This window comes from Carassius auratus, unplaced genomic scaffold (genome assembly GCF_003368295.1).
Source record: "Carassius auratus strain Wakin unplaced genomic scaffold, ASM336829v1 scaf_tig00217421, whole genome shotgun sequence".
NCBI classification, from domain to species: domain Eukaryota; kingdom Metazoa; phylum Chordata; class Actinopteri; order Cypriniformes; family Cyprinidae; genus Carassius; species Carassius auratus.
Window position 1 is genome coordinate 63,350 of NW_020529060.1, and position 25,867 is coordinate 89,216.

Consider the following 25,867-nt stretch of genomic DNA (forward strand, 5'->3'; position numbering starts at 1 on the left):
AAATTACGGTTCACAGCTGGAAACCCTGCTGCCAGTAAATTACTGTTAATTTACAAAAAAAGCTGTAATTCAGAAAACTGTAAAATAACGGTTCACAGCTGGAAACCCTGCTGCCAGTATATTACCGTTAATTTACAAAAAAGCCGTAATTCAGAAAACGGTAATAAAACTGTAAAATTACGGTACACTGCTGGAAACCCTGCTGCCAGTATACTACCGTTAATTTACAGGACAATTTTTTACAGTACACAATTAATTACAACGATTGTTATGAATAAAATAAGCACAGATACATTTGAGATATGTAGTTGAAATGTATATTAAATGTATATTATTTACAAAAAGCTTTAATTTAAAAAGAATTGAATTGAAAGAAATCATAACAAACATTTGAAGGTGTGTATGAAACAGTATTTCTTCATGAGACTCGATCAGTAGAATGTAATTGAGGACGCGTTATGTCACACACTCCAGTGCAGCAGGTGGCGCTAAACACATTTAACGATAGACTGACAGCAGACAGATGAAAGCAGACAAATGGGCGGGGTTTGTATGTTGTTGACACCTGAGGTCTCTTGCGCATGCGCAGTCTGCATCACGAGGACACACCTTTGTGTTGAAATCGAAAGTAAACTCTCGATACTTACCGAATGTAACTTCACATTTCGAAGACTTAAAAACTGGCATAAAAATCTCATTACGGTAAGTTCAGTTATAAGCTTTTGATTTCATGTCATATAATTGTACAATGTTTTCGTGTTCACGTTGTTTTCATACTAAACTCGATCTTTAAACCGTTGTAGTGAGTTGTGACGCCTGTAAAATTACATGACCGGAAGTTCATCTTCGGGATTATAATAATATCAAACTCTAGGGATTCTTTTAGTTGAGATTAATTTACGGATTCTTTACAAATTAATATGCGAAGGTGGGCGTTCAAGTTGAAAGATAAGCAGGATTTACACACGTGATCTCGGGAGCGCGCTCTGCAGGTCGCAAAGTCATCAGTTCCGCGTTATTTGTCTTATTTCCCCCAAAAACAACAGCCCAGTGAGGAAAATAAGCAGAAATGAACCTGACATCATAGTATAGAACAAACGAGTTTTAAAAGGAAAGAAAAGTTCAAATATGAGGCCTGTTTGAGCGACAGATGGAATATATTTGATATTTCTGATCTCTACAGATTATTGTTTTTGATTATTTTAACCAAACTATGTTACGGAATTTTCACTAAGAGCCTAAAGAATCGTATAAACTTGTGTGAAATGGGCATCTGATGACCTCTTTAATCTTTCTCCTTTCTCTGGAAGGAACAGACGCATGTTTGCTGACACATGATCACACACTGATCTCCTGAAATATTCAGACTGTGACTGAAGTGTAGAGCTGATGATTTCATCATCTTCCTCATCACAATTCTCTGAATTATTTAAAGTGTAATGGATATTCTGTTATATAATAATAATTGAAGAATGAATGGATATATAGTCATGTATGATTAGTGAAGTGTTTGATATACAGGCCTCGTGTCAGTCTGTCATTATGGAGATCAGAGAGAGATCTTCATCTCCAGATCACACCAGAGAGTCTCTGAAGAGCCACAGATCCATGAATCCTCCTGAATCCAGTGATGATCCAGTGACCTCTGACCTCAGGTGAGATATGATCCAGTGACCTCTGACCCCAGATGAGATATTATCCAGTATTAGAGTCGACAGACTGAACAAGAGACTGTTTGTGAGCAGACGTTACGATATGAAGCTCATAGAGGAAATAGTGTATTAACCCTACAGTTATGGCATACAGTGATATTTAAGGGGAAGTCGTGGCCTAATGATTAGAGAGTCAGACTCCCAATTGAAAGGTTGTGAGTTTGAGTCACGGCCGGCAGGAATTGTGGGTGGGGGTAGTGCATGTACAGCTCTCTCTCCTCCTTCAATACCACGACTTAGGTGCCCTTGAGCAAGGCACCGAACCCCAAACTGCTCCCCGGGCGCCGCAGCATAAATGATGCCCACTGCTCCGGGTGTGTGCTCACTGTTTGTGTGTGTGCGTGCACTTCGGATGGGTTAAATGCAGAGCACAAATTCTGAGTATGGGTCACCATACTTGGCTGAATGTCACTTCACTTCTGTCACTTCACTTCATTAAACCTGAAACATGTTCATAGACTAGACAGTAGTAGCAGTAGTTCTAGTGTTTTATCATGAAGAACAGTTAATAACACACTTACCCAGAAGTGCAGCTCAGAATCAGTTTATAGTTGTTTGTCTGCTTTATAATAGTCTTGTAGAGCTTTTCTTTCGTATAGACACTGGGTTTTTCCTCAAGATAAATGTAGTTTGAACTATTTGTTTGGATGCTTGACCCCTGTATGACTGAGAGTGCGGGTCAGAAAACCTCACAGCATTGCTAAGAGTTTGTTTATTAGTGGAAGACAAACTGTCTTCTGCTGGAAACCATTCACACATGTGGAGAAGGCGTCCGGATCAGATGATCATGATGTAAATGTGTTTTGGCGTCACATCTGACTGATGCTGCAGATTCTCACTTTCTGTCATCATCACTGTTTACAGCAAAAGAGTGTGATATTTCTGTGTGTTTTCTCAGGATCTGCAGTCAGAGATCTTCATCTCCTGATCACAGCTGTGTGTCTCTGAAGAGTGACGGATCCATGGTTAATCCAATGAAATTCAGTGGTGAAGCAGTGACCTCTGACCCCAGGTGAGGATAATAGTGTGGTGAGGATTGAACTGCTTTATTTGAGTCAGAAACACACTCAATACACACAGACACTCGACACAATGAACACACGAGCTCCTACATTAATGATCACTTTAGACTGTATGGTGATTCTCCACATTTAAGAGAGTAAAGAATAATAATGAAGATGTTTGTTCTGCAGTGTAAGGTGTTGAAGACTCTGTGAGGAGCTGCAGGAGCTTGTTTTATTGGCTCTTGTGCTCCTGAACACACTTCACTGTTCACACACATCTAGTGTTTGCTGCAGATCAGAGTAAAATGCTCACACTGTCGAGTCCTGACAGAGAGATGAGTTTTGATTTTATTACACAGAGTTAAACAGATCAACAAACTGAAATTATACTGAAAACACAAGACTGACATCTCTGTCTGTTCAGATGTTAATTTACACATCCTTTATTTTGAGACATGTTTAATCAGTTGTTCTTGTGATATTTCAGCAGAGCAGATGGAGAGCGAAGCATCTCTGGAGGAGTCTCCTCTGTCTTCTGTCTGAACAACACGAGCGTTACAGCGTCTCTGAATAAACATGATCAAGCAGTGAATGATGAACTACAGAGAGTCAAAGAGCAGCACAAAACCAGCATGAAGAACAAGTATGAGAGATTATGTGAGGGACTGAAACTCCAGGAGAATGAAAGCCTCCTGAACAGCATCTACACACAGCTCTACATCATAGAGGGAGAGAGAGAAGGAGTGAATGAAGAACATGAGGTTTTACAGATGGAGAAAACAGCCAGAACACAACACTCACAAGACGCTCCAATCTACTGCAATGACATCTTTAAAGCCTCCGCTGAAGCAGGATCTGAGGAGAAAGAGCAGATCAAGACTGATATTGAACCAAGATATAAGAAGAAGAAGAAGAAGAAGAAGAAGAAGAAAATCAAGACTGTTCTTACTAAAGGCATCGCTGGAATCGGAAAAACCGTCTCTGTGCAGAAGTTCATTCTGGACTGGGCCGAGGGAAAAGCCAATCAGGATGTAGATTTCATGTTTGTGCTTCCATTTCGAGAGCTGAACTTGATCCGAGATCATCAGTACAGTCTTCACAGACTTCTGCTGGACTTTCATCCTGAACTTCAAGATCTGGACTCACAGATTTATGAGGAGTGTAAAGTTGTGTTCATCTTTGATGGTCTGGATGAAAGCAGAATCACACTGATGTTTTCAGACGCTCAGAAAGTGTGTGATGTGACTGAGACTTCATCAGTGGCTGTGTTGATGTCAAAGCTCATGAAAGGAGAGCTGCTTCCCTCTGCTCTCATCTGGATCACCTCCAGACCAGCAGCAGCCAATCAGATCCCCTCCGAATACATCCACCGTCTGACAGAGATTCAGGGATTCACTGAGCCTCAGAAGGAGGAATATTTCAGGAAGAGAATCAGTGATGAGCATCAAGCCAGCAGAATCATCTCACACATCAGAAGAGCAAGAAGCCTCCACATCATGTGCCACATCCCCGTCTTCTGCTGGATCTCATCCACTGTGCTTCAGAAGCTCCTGGAAGAAGATCTGAGAGCAGAAATCCCTCAAACTCTGACTGAAATGTACATCCACTTCCTGCTGATTCAGATCAACATGAGGAAGCAGAAGTATGAAGAGAGAGATCCAGAGAAACTCCTGCCGTCCAACAGAGAAGTGATTGTGAAACTTGCTGAAGTGGCTTTCAAACAGCTGATGAAGGGCAATGTGATGTTCTATGAGGAGAACCTGATTGAGAGCAGCATAGACGTCACTGACGCCTCAGTGTATTCTGGGATTTGCACTGAGATCTTTAAGCAGGAATCTGTGATTCATCAGAGGAAAGTCTACAGCTTCATTCATCTGAGTGTTCAGGAGTTTCTCGCTGCTTTCTATAAGTTATACTGCTATTTAACAAAGAACAAGAAAACACTCGATGAATTCAGATTATACAGATCTGATGAAGTCTCTCTGTATGATCTACTAACATCAGCAGTAGATAAAGCTCTCAAGAGTAAGAATGGACGTCTGGATCTGTTCCTGCGGTTCCTGCTGGGCGTCTCACTGGAGTCCAATCAGAGACTCTTACAGGATCTACTGACACACACAGAGAACAGCTCAGAGACCATCAGCAGAACCACACAGGACATTAAACACAAGATCAAGAGTAGTGATCATCTCTCAGCTGATCAGTCGATCAATCTGTTCCTCTGTCTGCTGGAAGTGAAAGATCAGACTCTGTTCAGAGAGATTCAGGAGTTTGTGAAATCAGACAAACACTCAGAGAAACTCTCTCCTGCTCACTGCTCAACAATCTCCTACATGATTCAGATGTCAGAGAAGCCTCTGGATGAACTGAACCCCATGAAATACAACACATCAGATGAGGGGAGAAGAAGACTGATACCAGCTGTCATCAACTGCAGAAAAGCTGTGTGAGTGTTTCATCATCAACTAAACTATCATATTTAATAATGAATCTGACTCCTTTAAAATAAATGTTCCTGAATGAGAGATTTTCTCCTGAATAACAGAATCTTAAAGGAGTCAGGACAGGTGTTTTTAATAAAGTAGATATTAGAGTAAAGCGTGTGTTAGCGGCGCGGGTAAAAACAACCCCGTCACATGAGAAACTGGTTCATTAAATCAGCAGCAGCTGCAGCAAAGAGACGCTCCACACATTGATCAGTAAAGCTGACCTTCAGACATTTCACTTGTGCTTGAAGTGTCTTACTCTTTACTGGACAACACTAGACACTATTTGAGATTATTATACATTTAAAGAGATCTGCATTATGCCATAAAATAAATCAAACCATAGAAAAGGTGTATTCCTGTGAATGTTAGTATTATGAGTGATATAAGTCTAGTTTTCTAACACATATTTACTCTGTCAGCATTGAGAACACATTAATGTCACAAATAAAAGAACAAGCTAAGAGTTTGTCATTTAATGAGATCTGTGTTAAATATCCAGTTACACGTCAGCCTTTTGTGAAAATGACTTTTACAAACTCAGATGTGACTCATTTCTGTGAAGGACTACAGAACAAGCTCTGATTCACAACATTAGTGTCCAAACACAGAAATAAAAGACAGTCTATATATCAGATCAGGATCTGAAGACTATAATAAACACAAATCCAGCTCTAGAGCATCAGATCTCACAGTCAGCTCAAAACAATGATGTGCAGGACACCACTGATGATCTTTATGATTGTGAAGGAGAGGAATGAAGAGCTTCTCTCTCGTGAACACGCTGCTGGAGAAGATTCTTCTGTGTGTTTCAGGAAAAGTTCATCAGTAGTTTAGTGCTCGAGCGCTGCTCAACAATGTCAGAGACACAGGTTCAGATCCACAACAAACCTGCTCCTTCTTCTCATTTACTCATTTATCTGTTGATTTCTTGAATTAATGCAGAGATTTGTGTGAATTCTGCAGTTCTGAAACACCTTGATTAATGATTCACCTTGATTCATTCAGAATATAAATCCATGCACTGAACAGGTGACACTTTTAATGCTCTGATGTGAAGTAAACCAGCTTTTCTTGATGTTATGTCAAGAATACAGTGAAATACGGTCTAAATCTGATGCAGTGCTGTGTAGCGTACAGTAAAACATAAGCACACGCACACAGTCTTGAGATTTACTGCTGCTTGAATTTGTTCTGAATAACAAACACAGAACTTCAGAAGTGCTCAGTTTACTTCACTGCAAACAATGATTTTCTTAGGATTTTTGTCTTGTTTTCTAGAACAAATATCGAAACATTCCTGAATCAAGATCAATTTACTTGAAAAGCAAAATTATTTCAGATTTTAAATCTTGTTTTCGGAAAAAAATTTGCTCAAAGTAAGATAAAAAAGCTGCCAATGAGGTAAGAAAAATAATATTAATAATTCAAAGGGAAAACGATTATTTTTCTTGCCATTAGCAGAATCTTTACTTCTTTCTTCAGAAAACAGGTCTTTCTATCTGAAGTGATTTTTCTTCTTCAGTAAATGTTTCTTGATTTCAGAAGGTCGAGGTGTTTTTGCTCAAACAGTGACTGATGTTGAAGAGATTAATATTTGTGTCAGAAACGCTGGGTTTATGATAAATGCGCTCTGTTTTGATTGGCTGATGTCATGTGATCCCTCTCCTCGTCTCCTCATTGCTCTCCGCTGCTGTTCTGCTTCAGAAGTGATCAGGAGGAAGCAGAAAACACTCCTTTAGCAGCTTGATTCATCAAATACTCTTCTGCAGTGACCAGCAGCTTCTGAGAGATGAAACTGTGTTTATAGTACAGTGATATTATATATACATAAAGATTAGCGATGGAGGAATATTGATTATTTTAATAACTGATATTAGGGCTAGGTGCATGCAGATAGAATTGTCGCATAATTACAAATTAAAAGATTATGATTCACAAATGAATGTTGAGATTAACAAAAAAATATATTAAAAATGATATAAAAATATTGGCAAATAAATATAATGATATTTGAAAATAAAAAACATATTCACAAATATCTTTTTATTCTACAAACAACTTTTCCTGTCATTCATTAGTGAAAGTCTTTCTGTGTATTTGTGACTCCACACAAACACACTCTTACTGCAGACAGACACACACACACACATACACTCTCTCACACACACACACACACTCCACTACTCCATACATATTAATACAGATTGAAAAATAAAACTAAAGCTCAGCTGTGTAATTAATAGTGTCATTAAATAGATTTGCATTAATGTCTACATAAGACATTAAAAATCCTGAGAGTGTAAAGGAGTTTTTTTTTTCTTTTTGAATGAGGCTTTAAATTATTTATGCTATTTTGATTTCTTTTTTGACATTTTAAATCTCAGTCCAATGATTCATCACACATTGATTTGTTCTTTCTCTTTACTAATGGATTCACAGCTAAACTGATCTGATCTGAGAGAGTGAAGAGTGTGTCATTGTTCTCTACAGGTTGAGAGATTGTGGCGTCACAGATGAAGGTTGTTCTGCTCTGGCTTCAGCTCTGAGATCAAACCCCTCACACCTGAGAGAACTGGATCTGTCTCTGAATAAAATAAGAGATTCAGGAGTGAAGCGTCTCTGTGCTGGACTGGAGGATCCTCACTGTAAACTGGAGAAACTGTGGTAAGATTATATATGACACACTGTAAAATATTTGTGAAGTGAAAAACAAATCGGCCTAGAAAACACAATAGTTGTATAAAGAGACAGAGATACAGAAAGTAAAACATTGTGTGTCTTTGTTTCTTGTTCATGTATGGACTTCTGTGTTCATGTTAAAGCTGTTTCTGCATTAGCAACACCTTTACATGGATTCTGTTACACTAAGTGCTAATAGCTCGTCTTGTTAAGTACTATCTGCAAGTATGAATAATATCTCACAGTGTAGGAGGTCTCAGGTTCTGATATCCTTGAGTGATGGAGAAACACACACACACACCACTACTCTGTACATATAAATACAGATCAATATAAAGCTCAGCTGTGTAATGAATAGTGTGATTTAACATAAGAGACTATTTGCAGGGATGCGTTTATAAAGACTATAGTGTGACGCTCCATGTCTGCTGTTACTGTACTGTTTCTGGTTCTGATTCACTGTTAGTGCTGCGCTTGGTTTGAGACGCTTTAATTTGTATTTGGGAACACAACATTCATCATTAGAAACATTTATAAATCTGTTGTTGTTTACAAAGAAGTTTAGTGTCACACAATCCTTCAGAAATCATTCTGATTTACTGATCAAGAAACATTTCTGATTATTAATGTTAAAAACAGTTTTGCTGCTTAATATTTTTGTGTAAACTATGATACCACTCAAACATTTGTATAAGATTTAAAAAAATAATCATTCATGAAAGCGACAAAAACTGTGTGAAGGAATTTAAAATTTTTATTTAATAAATGCATTTACCAATTTAATTAATATATTGATAAATGCAGATAAATGCTGTTCATTAAACTTTATATTTATCAAAAAAATAAAGTGCATCATTTCAACACAAAATATGAAGTAGCAAAATGTTCAAGATTGATAATAATCAGAAATGTTTCTTAAGATTAAAATAAATTGTAATGACTTCTAAAAGATCACGTGACACTAAAAACTGGAATAATGATGAAGAATATTCTGATTTGCATCACAGGAATAACATTACATTTAATATTTAAATTTTAAACTTTTTTTTGTATTTGTAATAATATTTCACAATATTAATTTTACTTTATTTTGCTCGGCCACATAAGAGGTATACGTTTATAAAGCTGTTGATTAAATGTTAATCTGATTGTTGATGTGGCACAGCTGTTATTAACCCTCTAAGCGCCAAAGTCGCAACATTGCGACAAGACGTCATCCTTAATAAAATAGACTGTAGTTCCTTATATGGTGTAATATCTCATTTGTATTCCCTTCCACTAGATGGCAGACACGTAGTACTTTGATTCTAGACCAACATTATGCATTGTTTCTGTTCAAAGTGTCGAGCTCTCATGTTACTGATGCGGGAGCAATTCATTTCATAGCGTGAGTGTAAATCGTAAGATTTATGAGAGAAAATCGCCAGATGGCTAATACAAAGAGGATGTGTTGCAAATGTTGTTCACCGATTCTGAGTCTGAAGGGGAATATTTGCCTTTTGGAAATGACGATCAGCCGTCTAATGATCGCACGTCTCGCGGTACATCTTTGCAGCTCAATGGTGCCACCGTGCAAGGCGAGAGTGTTCACGAAGCACAAACAAGCGATCGTTTCGAGCCTTTGCTCAACGGGGAAGCGGGTAACAGAGGTGAACGTGGTCATAGTGTCCATAGGAGAGCTGTTGCTGATCGCGCACGTTCTAATACTCGGCCGGCAGACAGTACAGGTGCAGTCTGTGTGGAGAAGGTGCGCTGTGTCATGCAATGAATGAGAGGAACCATGCTCTCAAGAACTACCAACTGTGTCACATAGATACCTGATTGGGCAGATAGATGCTCAACTGATCAAAAAATAGGCTCATGTATTTTACTATGGCACAGTAATATAGTAATAATCTACTACTTTTCTCGTTTTTTTTCTCCTGATCATTTGGAATGAGAATAAAAAGACAAAAAACAACAACAACAGCAATCAAAAAAAAGAAACCTTGTAAATAAGTTCAAACATCCATTCAATATCTATTATTTCCTGAATATTACTGATGAACTGATCAAAAAGTAAGCTACTGTTCACATGTGTTTTACTGCTATATAGTGTAGTGATATAGTAATAATTTACTACTTTCTCCTGTTTTATTGTTGGCTTCCTCTGTTCTGATCATTTGGAATGAGGATAAAAAAGACATATACACACACAAAAACATGCAAATATGTTAAAACATCAATTCAATACCTAATATTTCCTGAATATTATGAAATTCGAGATAGTCGCCCATGGTGACGTCATACTATGCAAATTAGATTAGTATATTTACACCCCACGTAAACTTTCGATCATGCCAAACATTTTTCTAATTGACGGTAGATCTCTATCTTTAAGCCCTTTCAAGTCACAAGCTTTTGAAATCTTGATGCCAAAATACAACATTTTTTCCCAAAAAACCCTGGCGCCTTAAGGGTTAACGTTTCTGTGTTTGTATTGCCCCGTTGAGAACTGTGGACTCTGTTTCTTCTCGCGAGAGTTCGCTCGTGATGCGGGAATCCCTGTGACGTCAATGTGCTCACTTTAGGATTTAGCGATCGATCGCCTGATCCTTATTACCTGCTGTATTTACCTGTGACTTTGAGTTGCTTCCTCGTGGAAATAACCTGACGTCATTGGATTATTTTACTGAGGACTTCGTCACAGGACAGCGCTGTTCTCAACCTGCTCCCGGACTCCAAATATTGCACCGGTGAGACCGAACCGAACACACACACACACACACACACGCACGCACACACACACACACACACACACACACACACACACACACACACACACACACACACACACACAGAGACCCTCCATGAGAACGAGTGTAAGCAAGTTCACGAAAGGTTGGTATCTGGTGATCACCTTTACACAATCACACATTAAAAAGTGGTATAAAAATATTTTTAATTTTGAATATAATTTTGTCAGTGTGTTAATGTCGACCCGAGAAGCCCCATTGGACTTCCAAGGACATTACTCACTCACCCTCATATATTTATTGTATATATTGTGTATATCTAGTATTTTTCTTGTATAATACACGCTGTGTTGTCTTTCATTCTTTATTGCGGTGGTTATTTATAGTTCCTTCATTCCTTCAAACCCCGATATTAAGAGGTAACCCAAAAGTTTATTTGTGTAGTCAGCTTATTTTAGGCCGAGCATTACAAGCAGTTTTGTGCAAATTACTTCCAAACTGTAAAACATTATAGATGACTTGTTACTGTCATTTAAAAGTAATTCCTTCCATCACAATATTACTGTCTCAGAATTGTAATGCGTTACATGACTCCAGTATTACTTTTGAGTTACTTTCACCAAAATAACTACAGAAATAGAAGTTAACGTTCTGAAATGTCAAAATGTACTGCAGAGTATTTTAGCTCCAGTAGAGGAGTAACATAATGACTGTGGGCAATCCAGACTACTAACAATAGAGCTTATAATCGACAAAGTGAAGGATCAAGACAACACAAGACAGGATGACAGCCAGAATCACAAACGATCCAAGTCTGTTACAAGTATGGTAGAGGTAAAGTGATTATCTGCCAATATCTGTGAATTGATTGGGTCTGTTCATATTAGACACAACAGGACTATATGTAAACTCTAATGCCATATACAATTGTAAAATGACAAGATGCGCACACATCCATCTGGTGAATGTACAGTCTTCTGCTATCTTCACTCATTAGTCTCTTTTCCACTGTCCAGTGTGAGCCGAGGCTAACAGCGAGCCGGACGGAGCTAATAGCCTCGGACCTCGAGCACAGAGGACGAGATCATTCTGTGTCATGACAGTATCCTCACACACTCCTGTAAACCCCGTCCTAAACACACCTTCACTGGACTACGTCACACAATACAGAGTTACACCAGCGAGAGAGAGATGAATGAAAAAACATCGCTAAACAAATATATCAGAAGCTGACGTTTAGTCTTTATTTCCAAACGTGGACACCACACGCAGCTATTGACTGACCACAAACAGGAAATGGAACTAATTTGCTGCATCTTTGATTCGTTCATGTCTCGCTGTTTTATTCTTTTCTATTTTCTTTGATCAATTAAATTTTGGGCTTAAAGTGTGTTGTAAAGCGTTACTGAACAAGTACGGAGTAAAATATTACTGAAAATTGATTAGTAATGTGTTACACTACTGCGTTACAGCTAAAAATAATATGTTACTGTAATGTGTTACTCCCAACACTGGTTACAAGTCATTTCAAAATCATTAATAATTGTAATGTTTCCAATCACATGCCTGTATTTGGTTAAAAATCCTGACAGTAAAATAAATAATTTTTATTTTTGAATGATGCTTTAAATTATTTATGATCATGTTTTTTTTTTTTTTTTGACATTTTAAATCTCAGTCCAGTGATGCATCACACATTGATTTGTTGTTTCTCTTCACTAATGGATTCACAGCTAAACTGATCTGATCTGAGAGAGTGAAGAGTGTGTCATTGTTCTCTACAGGTTGAGTGATTGTGGCGTCACAGATGAAGGTTGTTCTGCTCTGACTTCAGCTCTGAGATCAAACCCCTCACACCTGAGAGAACTGGATCTGTCTCTGAATAAAATAAGAGATTTGGGAGTGAAGCGTCTCTGTGCTGGTCTGGAGGATCCTCGCTGTAAACTGGAGACACTGTGGTAAGATTATATATTACACACTGTAAAATATTTGTGAAGTGAAAAACAAATCACCCAGAAAGCCAGAAAACACAATAGTTGTATCAAGATACAGAGATACAGAAAGTAAAACATTGTGTGTCTTTGTTTCTTGTTCATGTATGGACTTCTGTGTTGATGTTAAAGCTGTTTCTGCATTAGCAACACCTTTAAATGGATTCTGTTACGCTAAGTGCTAATAGCTCGTCTTGTTAAGTACTATCTGCAAGTATGAATCATATCTCACAGTGAAGGAGATCTCAGGTTCTGATATCCTTGAGTGATGGAGAAACACACACACACACACACACACACACACACACACACACACACACACACAAACACAAACACACACACACACACACACGTACACACTCTCTCTCTCTCTCTCTCTCTCTCTCTCTCTCACACACACACACACAAACACACGCACAAACACACGCACAAACACACGCACACACACACAAACACACACACAAACACACACACACACAAACACACACACACACACACACACACACACACACACACACACACACCACTACTCTGTACATATATTAATACAGATCAATATAAAGCTCAGCTGTGTAATGAATAGTGTGATTTAACATAAGAGACTATTTGCAGGGATGAGTTTATAAAGACTGTAGTGTGACGCTCCATGTCTGCTGTTACTGTACTGTTTCTGATTCTGATTCACTGTTAGTGCTGCGCTTGATTTGAGACGCTTTAATTTACATTTGGGAACACAACATTCATCATTAGAAACATTTATAAATCTGTTGTTGTTTACAAAGAAGTTTAGTGTCACACAATCCTTCAGAAATCATTCTGATTTACTGCTCAAGAAACATTTCTGATTATTATCAATGTTAAAAACAGTTTTGCTGATTAATATTTTTGTGGAAACTATGATACGACTCAAACATTTGTATAAGATTTAAAAAAAGAGAGAAATGAATAATTTTATTCATCATTCATGAAAGCCACAAAAACTGTGTGAAGGAATTTAAAATGATTTCTATTTAATAAATGCATTTACTAATTTAATTAATATATTGATAAATGCAAATAAATGCTGTTCATTAAACTTTATATTTATCAAAAAATAAAGTGCATCATTTCAACACAAAATATGAAGCAGCAAAATGTTCAACATTGATAATAATCAGAAATGTTTCTTGAGATTAAAATAAATTGTAATGATTTCTAAAAGATCACGTGACACTGAAAACTGGAATAATGATGAAGAATATTCTGATTTGCATCACAGGAATAACATTACATTTTATTTTAAAATTTTAAACTTTTTTTGTATTTGTAATAATATTTCACAATATTTATTTTACTTTATTTTGATCAAATAAATTCAGCCTTGAAGAGGCGAGAAAATAGTTTGATGCCTGATTGGGCAGATAGATTGTCAACTGATCAAAAAATAGGCACATGTATTTTACTATGGCACAGTAATATAGTAATAATCTAATACTTTTCTCGTTTTTTCCCCTGATCATTTGGAATGAGAATAAAAAGACAAAAAAACAACAACAACAGCAATCAAAAAAAAAAAAAAAAAAAAAAACCTTGCAAATAAGTTCAAACATCCATTCAATATCTATTATTTCCTGAATATTACTGATGAACTGATCAAAAAGTAAGCTACTGTTCACATGTGTTTTGCTACTATATAGTGTAGTGATATAGTAATAATTTAGTACTTTCTCCTGTTTTATTGTTGGCTTCCTCTGTTCTGATCATTTGGAATGAGGATAAAAAAGACATATACACACACAAAAACATGCAAATATGTTCAAACATCAATTCAATATCTAATATTACCTGAATATTATGAAATTCGAGATAGCCGCCCATGGTGACGTCATAATATGCAAATTAGATTAGTATATTTACACCCCATGTAAACTTTCGATCATGCCAAACATTTTTCTAATTGACAGTAGATCTCTATCTTTAAGCCCTTTCAAGTCACAAGCTTTTGAAATCTTGATGCCAAAATACAACATTTTTTTCCAAAAAACCCTGGCGCCTTAAGGGTTAACGTTTCTGTGTTTGTATTGCCCCGTTGAGAACTGTGGACTCTGTTTCTTCTCGCGAGAGTTCGCTCGTGATGCGGGAATCCCTGTGACGTCAATGTGCTCACTTTAGGATTTAGCGATCGATCGCCTGATCATTATTACCTGCTGTATTTACCTGTGACTTTGAGTTGCTTCCTCGTGGAAATAACCTGACGCCATTGGATTATTTTACTGAGGACTTCGTCACAGGACAGCGCTGTTCTCAACCTGCTCCCGGACTCCAAATAATATTGCACCGGTGAGACCGAACCGAACACACACACACACACACACACACACACACACAGAGACCCTCCATGAGAACCAGTGTAAGCAAGTTCACGAAAGGTTGGTATCTGGTGATCACCTTTACACAATCACACATTAAAAAGTGGTATAAAAACATTTTTAATTCTGAATATAATTTTGTCAGTGTGTTAATGTCGACCCGAGAAACCCCATTGGACTTCCAAGGACATTACTCACTCACCCTCATATATTTATTGTATATATTGTGTATATCTAGTATTTTTTTCTCTTCTGTCTTCTTGTATAATACACACTGGGTTGTCTTTCATTCTTTATTGCGGTGGTTATTTATAGTTCCTTCATTCCTTCAAACCCCACTATTAAGAGGTAACAGAAAAGTTTATTTGTGTAGTCAGCTTATTTTAGGCCGAGCATTACAAGCAGTGTTGTGCAAATTACTTCCAAACTGTAAAACATTATAGATTACTTGTTACTGTCATTTAAAAGTAATTCCTTCCATTACAATATTACTGTCTCAGAATTGTAATGCGTTACATGACTCCAGTATTACTTTTGAGTTACTTTCACCAAAATAACTACAGAAATAGAAGTTAATGTTCTGAAATGTCAAAATGTACTGCAGAGTATTTTAGCTCCAGTAGAGGAGTAACATAATGACTGTGGGCGATCCAGACTACTAACAATAGAGCTTATAATCGACAAAGTGAAGGATCAAGACAACACAAGACAGGATGACAGCCAGAATCACAAACCATCCAAGTGTGTTACAAGTATGGTAGAGGTAAAGAGATTATCTGGCAATATCTGTGAATTGCTTGGGTCTATTCATATTAGACACAACAGGACTATATGTAAACTCTAATGCCATATACAATTGTAAAATGACAAGATGCGCACACATCCATCTCGTGAATGTACAGTCTTCTGCTATCTTCACTCATTAGCCTCTTTTCCACTGTCCAGTGTGAGCCGAGGCTAACAGCGAGCCGGACGGAGCTAATAGCCTCGGACCTCGAGCACAGAGGACGAGATCATTCTGTGTCATGACAGTATCCTCACACACTCCTGTAAACCCCGTCCTAAACACACCTTCACTGGACTACGTCACACAATACAGAGTTACACCAGCGAGAGAGAGATGAATGAAAAAACATCACTAAACAAATATATCAGAAGCTGACGTTTAGTCTTTATTTCCAAACGTGGACACCACACGCAGCTATTGACTGACCACAAACAGGAAATGGAACTAATTTACTGCATCTTTGATTCGTTCATGTCCTGCTGTTTTATTCTTTTCTCTTTTCTTTGAACAATTCAATTTTGGGCTAAAAGTGTGTTGTAAAGCGTCACTGAACAAGTACAGAGTGAAATATTACTGAAAATTTATTAGTAATGCCTTACACTACTGTGTTACAGCTAAAAGTAATATGTTACTGTAATGTGTTACTCCCAACACTGGTTACAAGTTATTTCAAAATCATTAATAATTGTAATGTTTCCAATCACATTCCTGTATTTAGTTAAAAATCCTTATAGTGAATTAAATAATTATTTTCTTTTTGAATGAGGCTTTAAATTATTTATGATCAAGTTTTTTTTTTAATGTTTTAAATCTCAGTCCAGTGATTCATCACACATTGATTTGTTCTTTCTCTTTACTAATGGATTCACAGCTAAACTGATCTGATCTGAGAGAGTGAAGAGTGTGTCATTGTTCTCTACAGGTTGTGGGAGTGTGGCGTCACAGATGAAGGTTGTTCTGCTCTGACTTCAGCTCTGAGATCAAACCCCTCACACCTGAGAGAACTGGATCTGTCTGAGAATAAAATAAGAGATTCAGGAGTGAAGTGTCTCTGTGCTGGACTGGAGGATCCTCGCTGTAAACTGGAGAAACTGTGGTAAGATTATAAAGATTATATATTGCTGGGTGACAGGGCCTTTAATTGGAGTAAATAATAATAGATATTACTGAATTCATGACAAATGCATCAAATTTAATAATGCATTTGTGTCACATCGAAATGCATTTGACAGTAAAGCATTGATTTTGAGCTAGAATGCAGGAAATCTATTGATAAATAAATTCTGTCATCATTTCCTCACCCTCATGTCGTTCCAAACCTGTTTGACTTAGTTTCTTCTGTAGAACACAACAGATATTTTGTAGAACGTGACCAAACCATTTTTGTTTACCCTTGATTTCTGTGTGGAACAAAAAACTTCTTGAATTCCTGAAATTATCTTCTTTTATGTTCCACAGAAGAAAGAAATTCATACAGGTTTGAAATGACACGATTTTGACAAAATGACAATTTTCATTTTTGGGTGAACTGTTCTTTAAGAACGTATTTACTGGTAATATTTAATATTTAAGTATGCTAATAACAGTAACATTTATAATAAATACAGTGTACAGTGTTAATAACTGCAAGTTAAATTACTATGGTGATGAATTTACAAGTCTATGTTTTGTCATTTTCCATTTGACCTCGTCATGAAGTTTAGATTGTGGTGTGTGTTTTCAGCCAGCATCACTACAGAAGCTTTAATGCTCTCATATCACACGACTGTAAAACACAATTCTGTGTCACATCTGAATGGATCAAGACACTTGTGTTGTTGATCACTTTACTCCTGATGACCAGTACATCCCTGTCTGTGGGTTACAAGTCAGACTCTCTGACCATTAGACCACGACTGCCCCATATAGATGATTGATAGATTAGAAATATTAGACAGAATGGAAGGTTAAATGAGTTTGAATGGTCTAGAAATAGAACATAGAATGGCAGTTAAATGGAGTCTAAAGACCTTCAGTTTGTTTACATTTGAATTTTGACAGTTGGAGTTTGAATAGTCTTGGCTCATCTGAACATTTCCTCAATGTAAGTCTGTGGGATTTTGATGATTTTTAATCTTCATTTTTAGGTAAACTGTAAATCGTAATTAGAGGAGCAAATGAGTGTTTCTCCAGACAGATCTGTGCTTATATCACTATGAAACAATATCTCACATTCAGCTCTGTGTGTCTGTTCAGTCCTGAAGCACATGACAGTTTCAAACAGCAGCATTGAGCATCAACATGCAGAAATCTCATTCTATCAGCAGCAGTTTGTGGCAATGCTTGTCATTATATCTCCTCTCCTGCTCTGAGACCAGAGTCAATAACAAACTACACACACTTCAACTACAATTAACACTGTGTCATTGTTCTCTACAGGTTGTGGGAGTGTGACGTCACAGATGAAGGTTGTTCTGCTCTGGCTTCAGCTCTGAGATCAAACCCCTCACACCTGAGATACCTGGATCTGTCTCTGAATAAACTACTACTATCAGAAGTGAAGTTACTCTCTGATCTGAAAGATGATCCACGTTATAAACTGGAGACATTATACTTCTGTGAGTATATTATTATTTAAATCTTTTAAAATAGCCAAAGTTTAGTAACAGACATATTTGGAGAATATAAGATAATAATTCAGCTCCACTTTAGTTTCTGTACTTTAAACTGTTTAATTCTGTGATGATCTATGAATATATGAATATGTTCATCTCCTCCAGTGTCTCTGTGTGTAAATGATAAAGAGAGAGTTGTTGATCATTCACTGTTATTAATCTATGATCAGTTGTTCATCAGATCAGAGTATGTGAGCGGAGTGGAGCGTCAACAATTTCTCCTCCGCGCTCCAATCATTTAATTATCACTCCGCTCCGCTCCACTCCACACTCACTGTGAATAATTAAGTGTTGTAGTAGTCTACGTGTTTAAATCATGCTTTCAGCTGAAAATATTCGACACTCCGACTTTTAAAAGATCTGCTCCTCGCTCCAGTCAAAATCACACGCTCCACTCCGCGCTCCGCTCACATACTCTGATTCATATCTCTGACTGTAATATGAATATACTGTGTGTTTCTGAGCTGGATCTGCTGATGTGATGTGACAGCAGTAATGTCTCATACTCATATCTGACTGTCTGTGTGTTTTATTGTAGGACTCTCAGTATTTAGACGTCAGTTCAGTTTCCTCAGGATCAGCTGATGGTGAATAAGAGCCGCTACAGGAATCAGTGATGTGAAGTTAAATGAATGCATGGAAGTGTAATGTGTGGAGCAGTGTTGATGAACAGAAGAAACAAGCTTCAAGGAAACTGAACAAATTCAGCAAAAGACGTTTTTATCCAAAGGACAGTAAGAAAATAGTTGATCTGTTTATACAGCACTGAAAACCAAGAAAATCAATGTGATATTTTCAGTGATGGGCTTATATCCTGAGCTGTCCAGATTTAATATAGATCTTCATAACTGTGTATCCTGAAATTCAGAAATAGACAATTTATCACTTGTACATTTTCTTATATTTTAATCCAGTCTAACATTTGAGTGTGTAACCTTTGTATATATGTGTTTATTTTTATTAAAATATGTTTCATCTCGAGAAGAGTAAACATGCTAATGACTTTAATAACTCACCTGAAAAGATGTGTTTGTGTGCTCAAACACGAGTTGAACCAGGCACAAACGCGCGCTACGGAAACTCTCGCGATATCGCATTTGGCTGTAAGTGACAAGTGATTCAATTGTCGCGATAGTTTCGCAGTCCGAACGTAATCGTTTTGCCATGATCGATCGAGGTCATTTTGATCAAAATCTAAGAAACTATTATTATTATTTATAATAGATCGCAATTCATATGACCAGTGGGGTGGCCGTGATTATTTCCATGGTGGCCATGACCCCCCCCCCCCCACTAGCTCCGCCCCTGCCTGTAGGACAGTGTAAGATGAACCAGACAGTGATCAGAACATCCCAAAGCTGCTCGTGGAACAGAGTGATATTCATCCTTTATTGTGGTGTAACAGTGATCTAATATATTACTGTCTCTTGTGGGACATGTAACATGCTGTCTGTATTTTGGCAGTTCACGGGAGAGATTGGCTTTATTAGAGTCCCAGAGAATGATTAAAACAGAGTCCGGGTGTTGTTGTTCTGTGTCTGTGATCTGATCAGCGAGTTTCTGTAAAGCTGAGCTCACATGCGCTTGTGGAGGGATGTAAACACTCACCAGAATGAACGAGTGAAACTCCCGCGGTGAATAGAACGGCTTTCAGTTGACAAACAGCATTTCTAGATCAGGACAGCACATCTTCTTTAACACAGTTACATCTGTACACCAGCGTTCATTGATGTAAAAGCATGTCCCACCGCCGCACGATTTCCCCTCTGATTATGCGTCCCGATCCGCTCTAAACAGCTGAAAGTCCGGCAGATGGAGCGCACTGTCCGGTATGACGTCATTCAGCTAGGTTTCTGTGAAACACAGAGCAGCAGAGACAAGGTGGTTTTAACTTCCTTGATTTTGCTTCCTTAAACAATACGTTTAAGATCAATTGGTTGAGGCAGTTCTTGAACGATTCTGATTCCTTATGGAATGCTATTCCCAATTATATTTTTTCTAAAGTTGGTGGTCTTCCCTTTCTGTTAGTATGTAATTATAATATTTCTAAATTACCCATAAAATTGTCAAATTTCCATAAGCAGGTACTTCTGGCCTGGCACTTGATTTACAAACATAATTTTAGCCCCCACAGGTATTTTATATGGAATAACCATGATATCCGTTACAAAAATAAGACACTCTTTTTTTCAGATTGGTTTAATAATAATATTCTTTTGGTTTCTCAACTTGTAAATCCAAATGGTCATTTGTTTTCTTATTCTGAATTCTTAACTAAATATTGTATTCCTGTCACCCCACGAGACTTTGCCATAGTGATGGATGCCTTTCCCAGTGGAGATATTGCACTTTTGAAAAACTCAGGCGATTCTTTACTCTCTTCTACCTCCTGGTTACAGCCTTGTGAGACAGCAATAGGGAAGATCTGTTTTAATCTAGTCCCTCTCTTAGGAATAGAAAGATTAGACAACTTTTTCAGAATGATATTATTACTGTCTCATCTATAATATCATATTGGAGTAATTCTTTTAATGATATTCCTTGAAAGAAAGTGTGGTCTCTGTCCAACAAATATCTAATCACTAATAAGGTTAAAGAGGTATTATTCAAGTGGTTACATCGATTCTACCCAGTCAATCTTTTTATCAAAAAAATGTTTCCAGAGTTGGATCCCTTATGCTCCTTCTGTGGAGTGGAAGACGAGTCTATACCTCACCTTCTTTGGGATTGTGTTTATGTAGCTACTTTTTGGGAAAAATTGTGCCTATTTGTACGTACTTCCTTATTAGTAAATTTTTCTATGGGGTTTAAGGATGTGTTATTTGGTTGTTATAACTCTGACAAAAATCTGAAAGACAAGTATTTTCTTGTAAATCTTTTTATTTTTCTAGCCAAGTTTTCTGTACACAAGTGTAAATTTTTGTCTGTCAAACCTATTTTTATTGTCTTTTGTAATGACCTTAATTATTACTTGAGTACTATATCTTCTTCCAACAATGCCAAAGCTTAAAAATCAGTTACATTATGCACAAAGTATAATATTTATGCTTTTTTATAATGTAAACTAAAGGGACTCGAGGCATCTCTGTCTCTCTTGAATTTATTTAAAGGATATATTACCCCTGGCTCAATTATAATTATTTTGTAAATGTATTTTTTTTTTTGTTATTATTTTGTTTTACTTTTATCTATTTTACTTGCTTTTTACTTTACTTGCTCTTTGTCTACTGTTGATAATTATTTTATTTTTTGTTTTTGTAGATGAAACTGTATTTGCTGCTATGTTTGTTCAATAAAAAAGAAAAAAAAAAGAAAAAGAGCAGCAGAGAGTGAGAAATCCTTATTTGTCCGAGAGAGCAGAAGGAGTTTCAAAGAGAGTTTCTATTAATGTGGCTCATTGAAACACTTTTGTGCAAACGGCGTGCTATCTTCATTTTATCAAATTATCATAATCACATCTATTCATTTTACACTCCTGCTACTAGCATTTTATTCAGACTAAAACCCCTGTAATTCAGGTGAGAAAGTGTTTTTTTTTTTTTTTTTTGAGTGACTTTTGCACATATAATAATACCGCTGCAGATGCATTTCACAGCATTAAGGTTATCTATTAATTGATCTTTAATTTAAAAGATGATCAATCATCAAAAATTTACATCCCTGAATGCAAACAGTTGGATTGTATTGAACTTATTTTATGACAAAACTGATTGAATTTGAATTGTGTAAATTGTAATTATAAACAAGTGTAATTTAAGAAAAATGTATATTATATGGGATTTAAAACATTTTTGAATTGGATATTGATATTGATTTTTTTTTTTTTTTTTACTGAATATTTAATATTTGAAATTTAGCACAATGGATTTTTTTAAGGCAAAGTGTTATAGACCTGTATTTTCAGGTCCGCTGCTGGCCACATGTGTGCCCTAAGCAGGATTGTATTGTTGTGCCCCCCTTCCTCAAATATGATGATGAAAAAAAAAAACACCTACTATAGGGGTGAAAATATAACTTTAAAAAAAATAAAAAGTAAATTAATAAATTTTATTATTTACAAATTACAAAAATTGTAGCTCTCGACATTAACCTATGGCTATAACTTTATTATGACTCTAGTTTATTTATAGTCTCAAGAATTCAGAAATCATGCAAAAGAAAATTAAGCAGTTTTACTATTATAAAACCATGGTTTATTTTTGTAAGGGTTGTGATATGAACCTAAAAAAAAAAAAAAAAAAAACTTTCACAGGAATGTGCCTGAAAGTGATAAACGGGCTTCGTTTTTACCTAAATTATTTATAATTTATTTTAATATATATTAAAAATGTATAAGGTGTGCATTGTAGCTGACACCTGAATGAACTCATTACAATAGTTTTATGACTGCAAGTCTTTCTCCTCAAATGCTTTTGAGCTTCAAATTTCCGTTTGAGCCCATGTGAAAAAGTAGCATAATTTACATATGATTTACAGTTTATTTTAATATCAAACATTCAATAGATGAAAAATTACAATTGTTTTTATGACTGTAAGTCATTCTCCTCAAATGCTACTGACTTTAGAAAAGTGTATACCAATATCGCATCTAACTTTAAGCGGTCTCTGGTGTTTGTTTTAAAGTATATTTGGTGTAAAAGTAGCATCACCGTGTCTATACGGGACCGCAACAGCTTGAAGTGACAAAGCGTCCTGTAAAGAGCTCGGACTCTGTCAGAAATAGAAGAGGAATCCGTTTGCTGTTGGAGATTTCACATTCAGTGTAGACACTATCACTGATTATAATCCACAGGTTCTTCTGTCTTCAGTCTGGACGAGGTGTGAGCGTCATAACTCCAGGGACGGATGAACACACGGCTCTACTGGACACGTACTCGGAGAACTAGACCAGAGGGACCCCGCCGAAATACTGCTGCTCCCGGAACCAGATTTCAGACAGACACCTCAGATTTCTGAACCAAGTGCAGCTTGAATGAGATTTACCAAAGAAAAGAAAATATGAGGCAGAACGCACGCTTGCTGTTCTCTGGTGAATTCTCTCTTCATGAACAACAATGTAGAGCTGTGCACACAATGTAAGTAAGAGATTAATTTGACAGTGTGAACAGCTTCAGTGATTATAATCAGAGTTTTTGAGAAAGCTTGAACTCTTGCTAGACTGAAGTCAATGATAATGTTCTTGACTTTGAGGATTGATTCTTTGCTCTTTCTGTTCAGTGAAACACTTATAATTGGTAACTTACAATGTTTTGACTAATTCATGTTAAATACAAAGTCATAAAAATAGATAGTGCTATTATAGTGCTATTAATAGCCTGTGCTTCCCCATAATATAGTCCCAAGTCAATATCTGCCTAGGAAATCGCCTAGTGTTAATCTGGATCGCTATTTGTACTCGTTGTGAATACGCAGGCCACAAGAAGTAATTAGGTGGGGTTTTTTTTATTTTTTTTATCACTTTTACTCAGGCCATGCTAGCTGGCAACAAAGGATTCCATTCATTGTGCTAAGCTAAGCTAACGCCGACCCAGTCAAACTAAAACAATGCATGCACTGACACAAAAATGCATTTGCCCACCTATCTAAATGTAGGAAATAATGTGAATAAGCCCTATTTCAAAAAACGGTGGAGTGTTCCTTTAATTTGTGGTTACCAGAGTTTAAGTATGTAGTTTCTTGTTTTTTACTTTTTAACTTTTAAAACCATAGTTATTTTTTAAGAGTATGTTAAACTTAACTTCCAAAATCGTTTGTGAATGAAGTTGAAGCAAACAGCACATAAAAGTATAACTCTTTAATGTTTTATTATTTTGTTGTGTGTGAATAAATGTGCATATTTGTAATAAATTACAACAATGATCGACCAAGTGTCAGCTTTGCAGAAGAAGTAGCTCATGAGTATGAACTATTTTAGTCGTGTCATTTCTGCTCCTTTTCCCGAGCGAACTGCTGTCTTTATTTGTACAGGTACAGATACTTCTAGAGCAGATATGAGGGAGACTTCAGTCACGTTTGGAGCACGCTCTTTCACAGATGTCTGTGGATGTGGACTTCTTACAATTGATCTGTGTTCAGGAGCTGGTTTTCCTGAGTGCTGTATCCTCCAGGTCATCATTCCTGTGGACAGATGGGAAGACTTCACTGGTCTGCATCATGCTGTTACTTTAGAGAGACACAGAAACGAGACGCATGTTGTGATGGCACAACTGGAGCACTCTCTCTTCTGGAGAGGAGCATTTTGGTAAAAAAATACACCATATTACATTAATTGTAATGTTTAATCAATATTGTTGTTGTACTTTAGGATAGTTGGTGAAATAATGGCAGTGAGCATTACTCAGGATGGACCTTTTTCATGAAGTGGATTTACAATTTCATTTCTTCCGGGAGATTAATAAAGATGAGCTGACATAACAGATGCAGACCTGCTAGATCTGATTGACAAGGTTTTCTAATTCAACTCAATTCAGATTTGTAGATACATCTGTGTAGTGTATGTGTGTGTTACTCCTGGTTTTTATTTCTTTAGATTGAGACTGCAGACACTACAGCCTTGCTTGAGCTTTCTGAAAGAATCGTAGCATGTGGTACACAGGATCCTAACATGTGATGAAAGGAAGACATTGTCAGGTGTAGTATCTGTGATTCTGTCCATCTGACTCTCCTCCTTTCTCTTCAATCCACACATCAGGGTTAGATGTTTTTGGGACATTATACTCATTCGTAGACTCTCATCTGCAGCTTTTTACAGGTTTTCCATTGTCATGAGAAATAATGAAATATCTGATGTCCCTGTCACTGTTTTAAGTTCAGGAACAGCGAGGCTATGATATAATAGTATTACAAGATTGTTGTTGACCCAAAGCTTTTTACAAGTTTGTTTCCACAATCACAGAATGTTTCTTTTCTTCAGGAGCGAGGACTTTGACAGAACGGGGCACAATGTCCAGATTAAAGATGGTGTTGTGTCAAACATTTTTAACTTTCCAGCTCTTCTTCAAAGGGTCTGTGTATCACTGACCAACAATAATTCAAGGTGTATAAGATTGATATATCAGTATGTGATTAAATGTCACTTTAGTTTTAGTTTCTGAAAGTTATATAATGTGTTGTTTATTACATCATATTTAAGACACTCCAAACGTCTTGACCGAATCTGTTCAGAATTGATCACCACTGGTACAGTCTGAATTGTGTGATAATGTCATTCAACTTAACTTATGTAGAAAGATCATTCAGGGGTGCCTAGTTCTAATTTGTCTTTTTTTTAAAGCATTAAACATTTTAAAGCATGGATTAAATATCTGTGTCCTATACTCGTATATCTTGTGTTTCTTTTTTAAGGTGGCTGGAATAACAACCCTAATGTCGTCCAGTTAAAGTAGATCTTTAGGAAGCTGATGTTAAACAGAGGCAATGTGACGGCGCAGGAAGAGTCCCTACCATCTGTCCTCAAAACCTCTTCAAA

At 36.8% G+C, this 25,867-nt stretch overlaps 1 protein-coding gene and 2 long non-coding RNA genes across 7 annotated transcripts; all 3 read left to right on the plus strand.

Moving 5' to 3' along the window:
- The first annotated feature begins 542 nt into the window (after window positions 1-542).
- LOC113100940 (protein NLRC3-like) lies at window positions 543-5,166 on the plus strand. 2 transcript variants are annotated; one of them, XM_026265426.1, is made up of 4 exons: window positions 543-702; window positions 1,522-1,655; window positions 2,611-2,724; window positions 3,207-5,166. In XM_026265426.1, the coding sequence occupies exons 1-4, from the start codon at window positions 553-555 to the stop codon at window positions 5,164-5,166; spliced, it is 2,358 nt and encodes a 785-aa protein (XP_026121211.1). In that variant the 5' UTR covers window positions 543-552. The 2 variants fall into 2 exon arrangements, with proteins under 2 accessions (XP_026121211.1, XP_026121210.1); XM_026265425.1 differs by having other exon boundaries at window positions 545-702; window positions 3,204-5,166.
- Window positions 5,167-7,823: 2,657 nt separating this feature from the next.
- LOC113100944 (uncharacterized) lies at window positions 7,824-25,243 on the plus strand. Of its 4 annotated transcripts, XR_003289852.1 has the most exons (5): window positions 7,849-7,869; window positions 12,404-12,577; window positions 23,192-23,474; window positions 24,367-24,845; window positions 24,929-25,243. It is a non-coding gene; the product is annotated as an uncharacterized LOC113100944 (long non-coding RNA). The 4 variants fall into 4 exon arrangements; XR_003289853.1 differs by lacking the exon at window positions 12,404-12,577 and having other exon boundaries at window positions 7,824-7,869; XR_003289854.1 differs by lacking the exons at window positions 7,849-7,869; window positions 12,404-12,577 and adding an exon at window positions 16,801-16,841.
- On the plus strand, window positions 18,171-19,377 carry LOC113100945 (uncharacterized). Its single transcript, XR_003289855.1, has 2 exons — window positions 18,171-18,342; window positions 18,938-19,377. It is a non-coding gene; the product is annotated as an uncharacterized LOC113100945 (long non-coding RNA).
- Window positions 25,244-25,867: the final 624 nt, after the last annotated feature.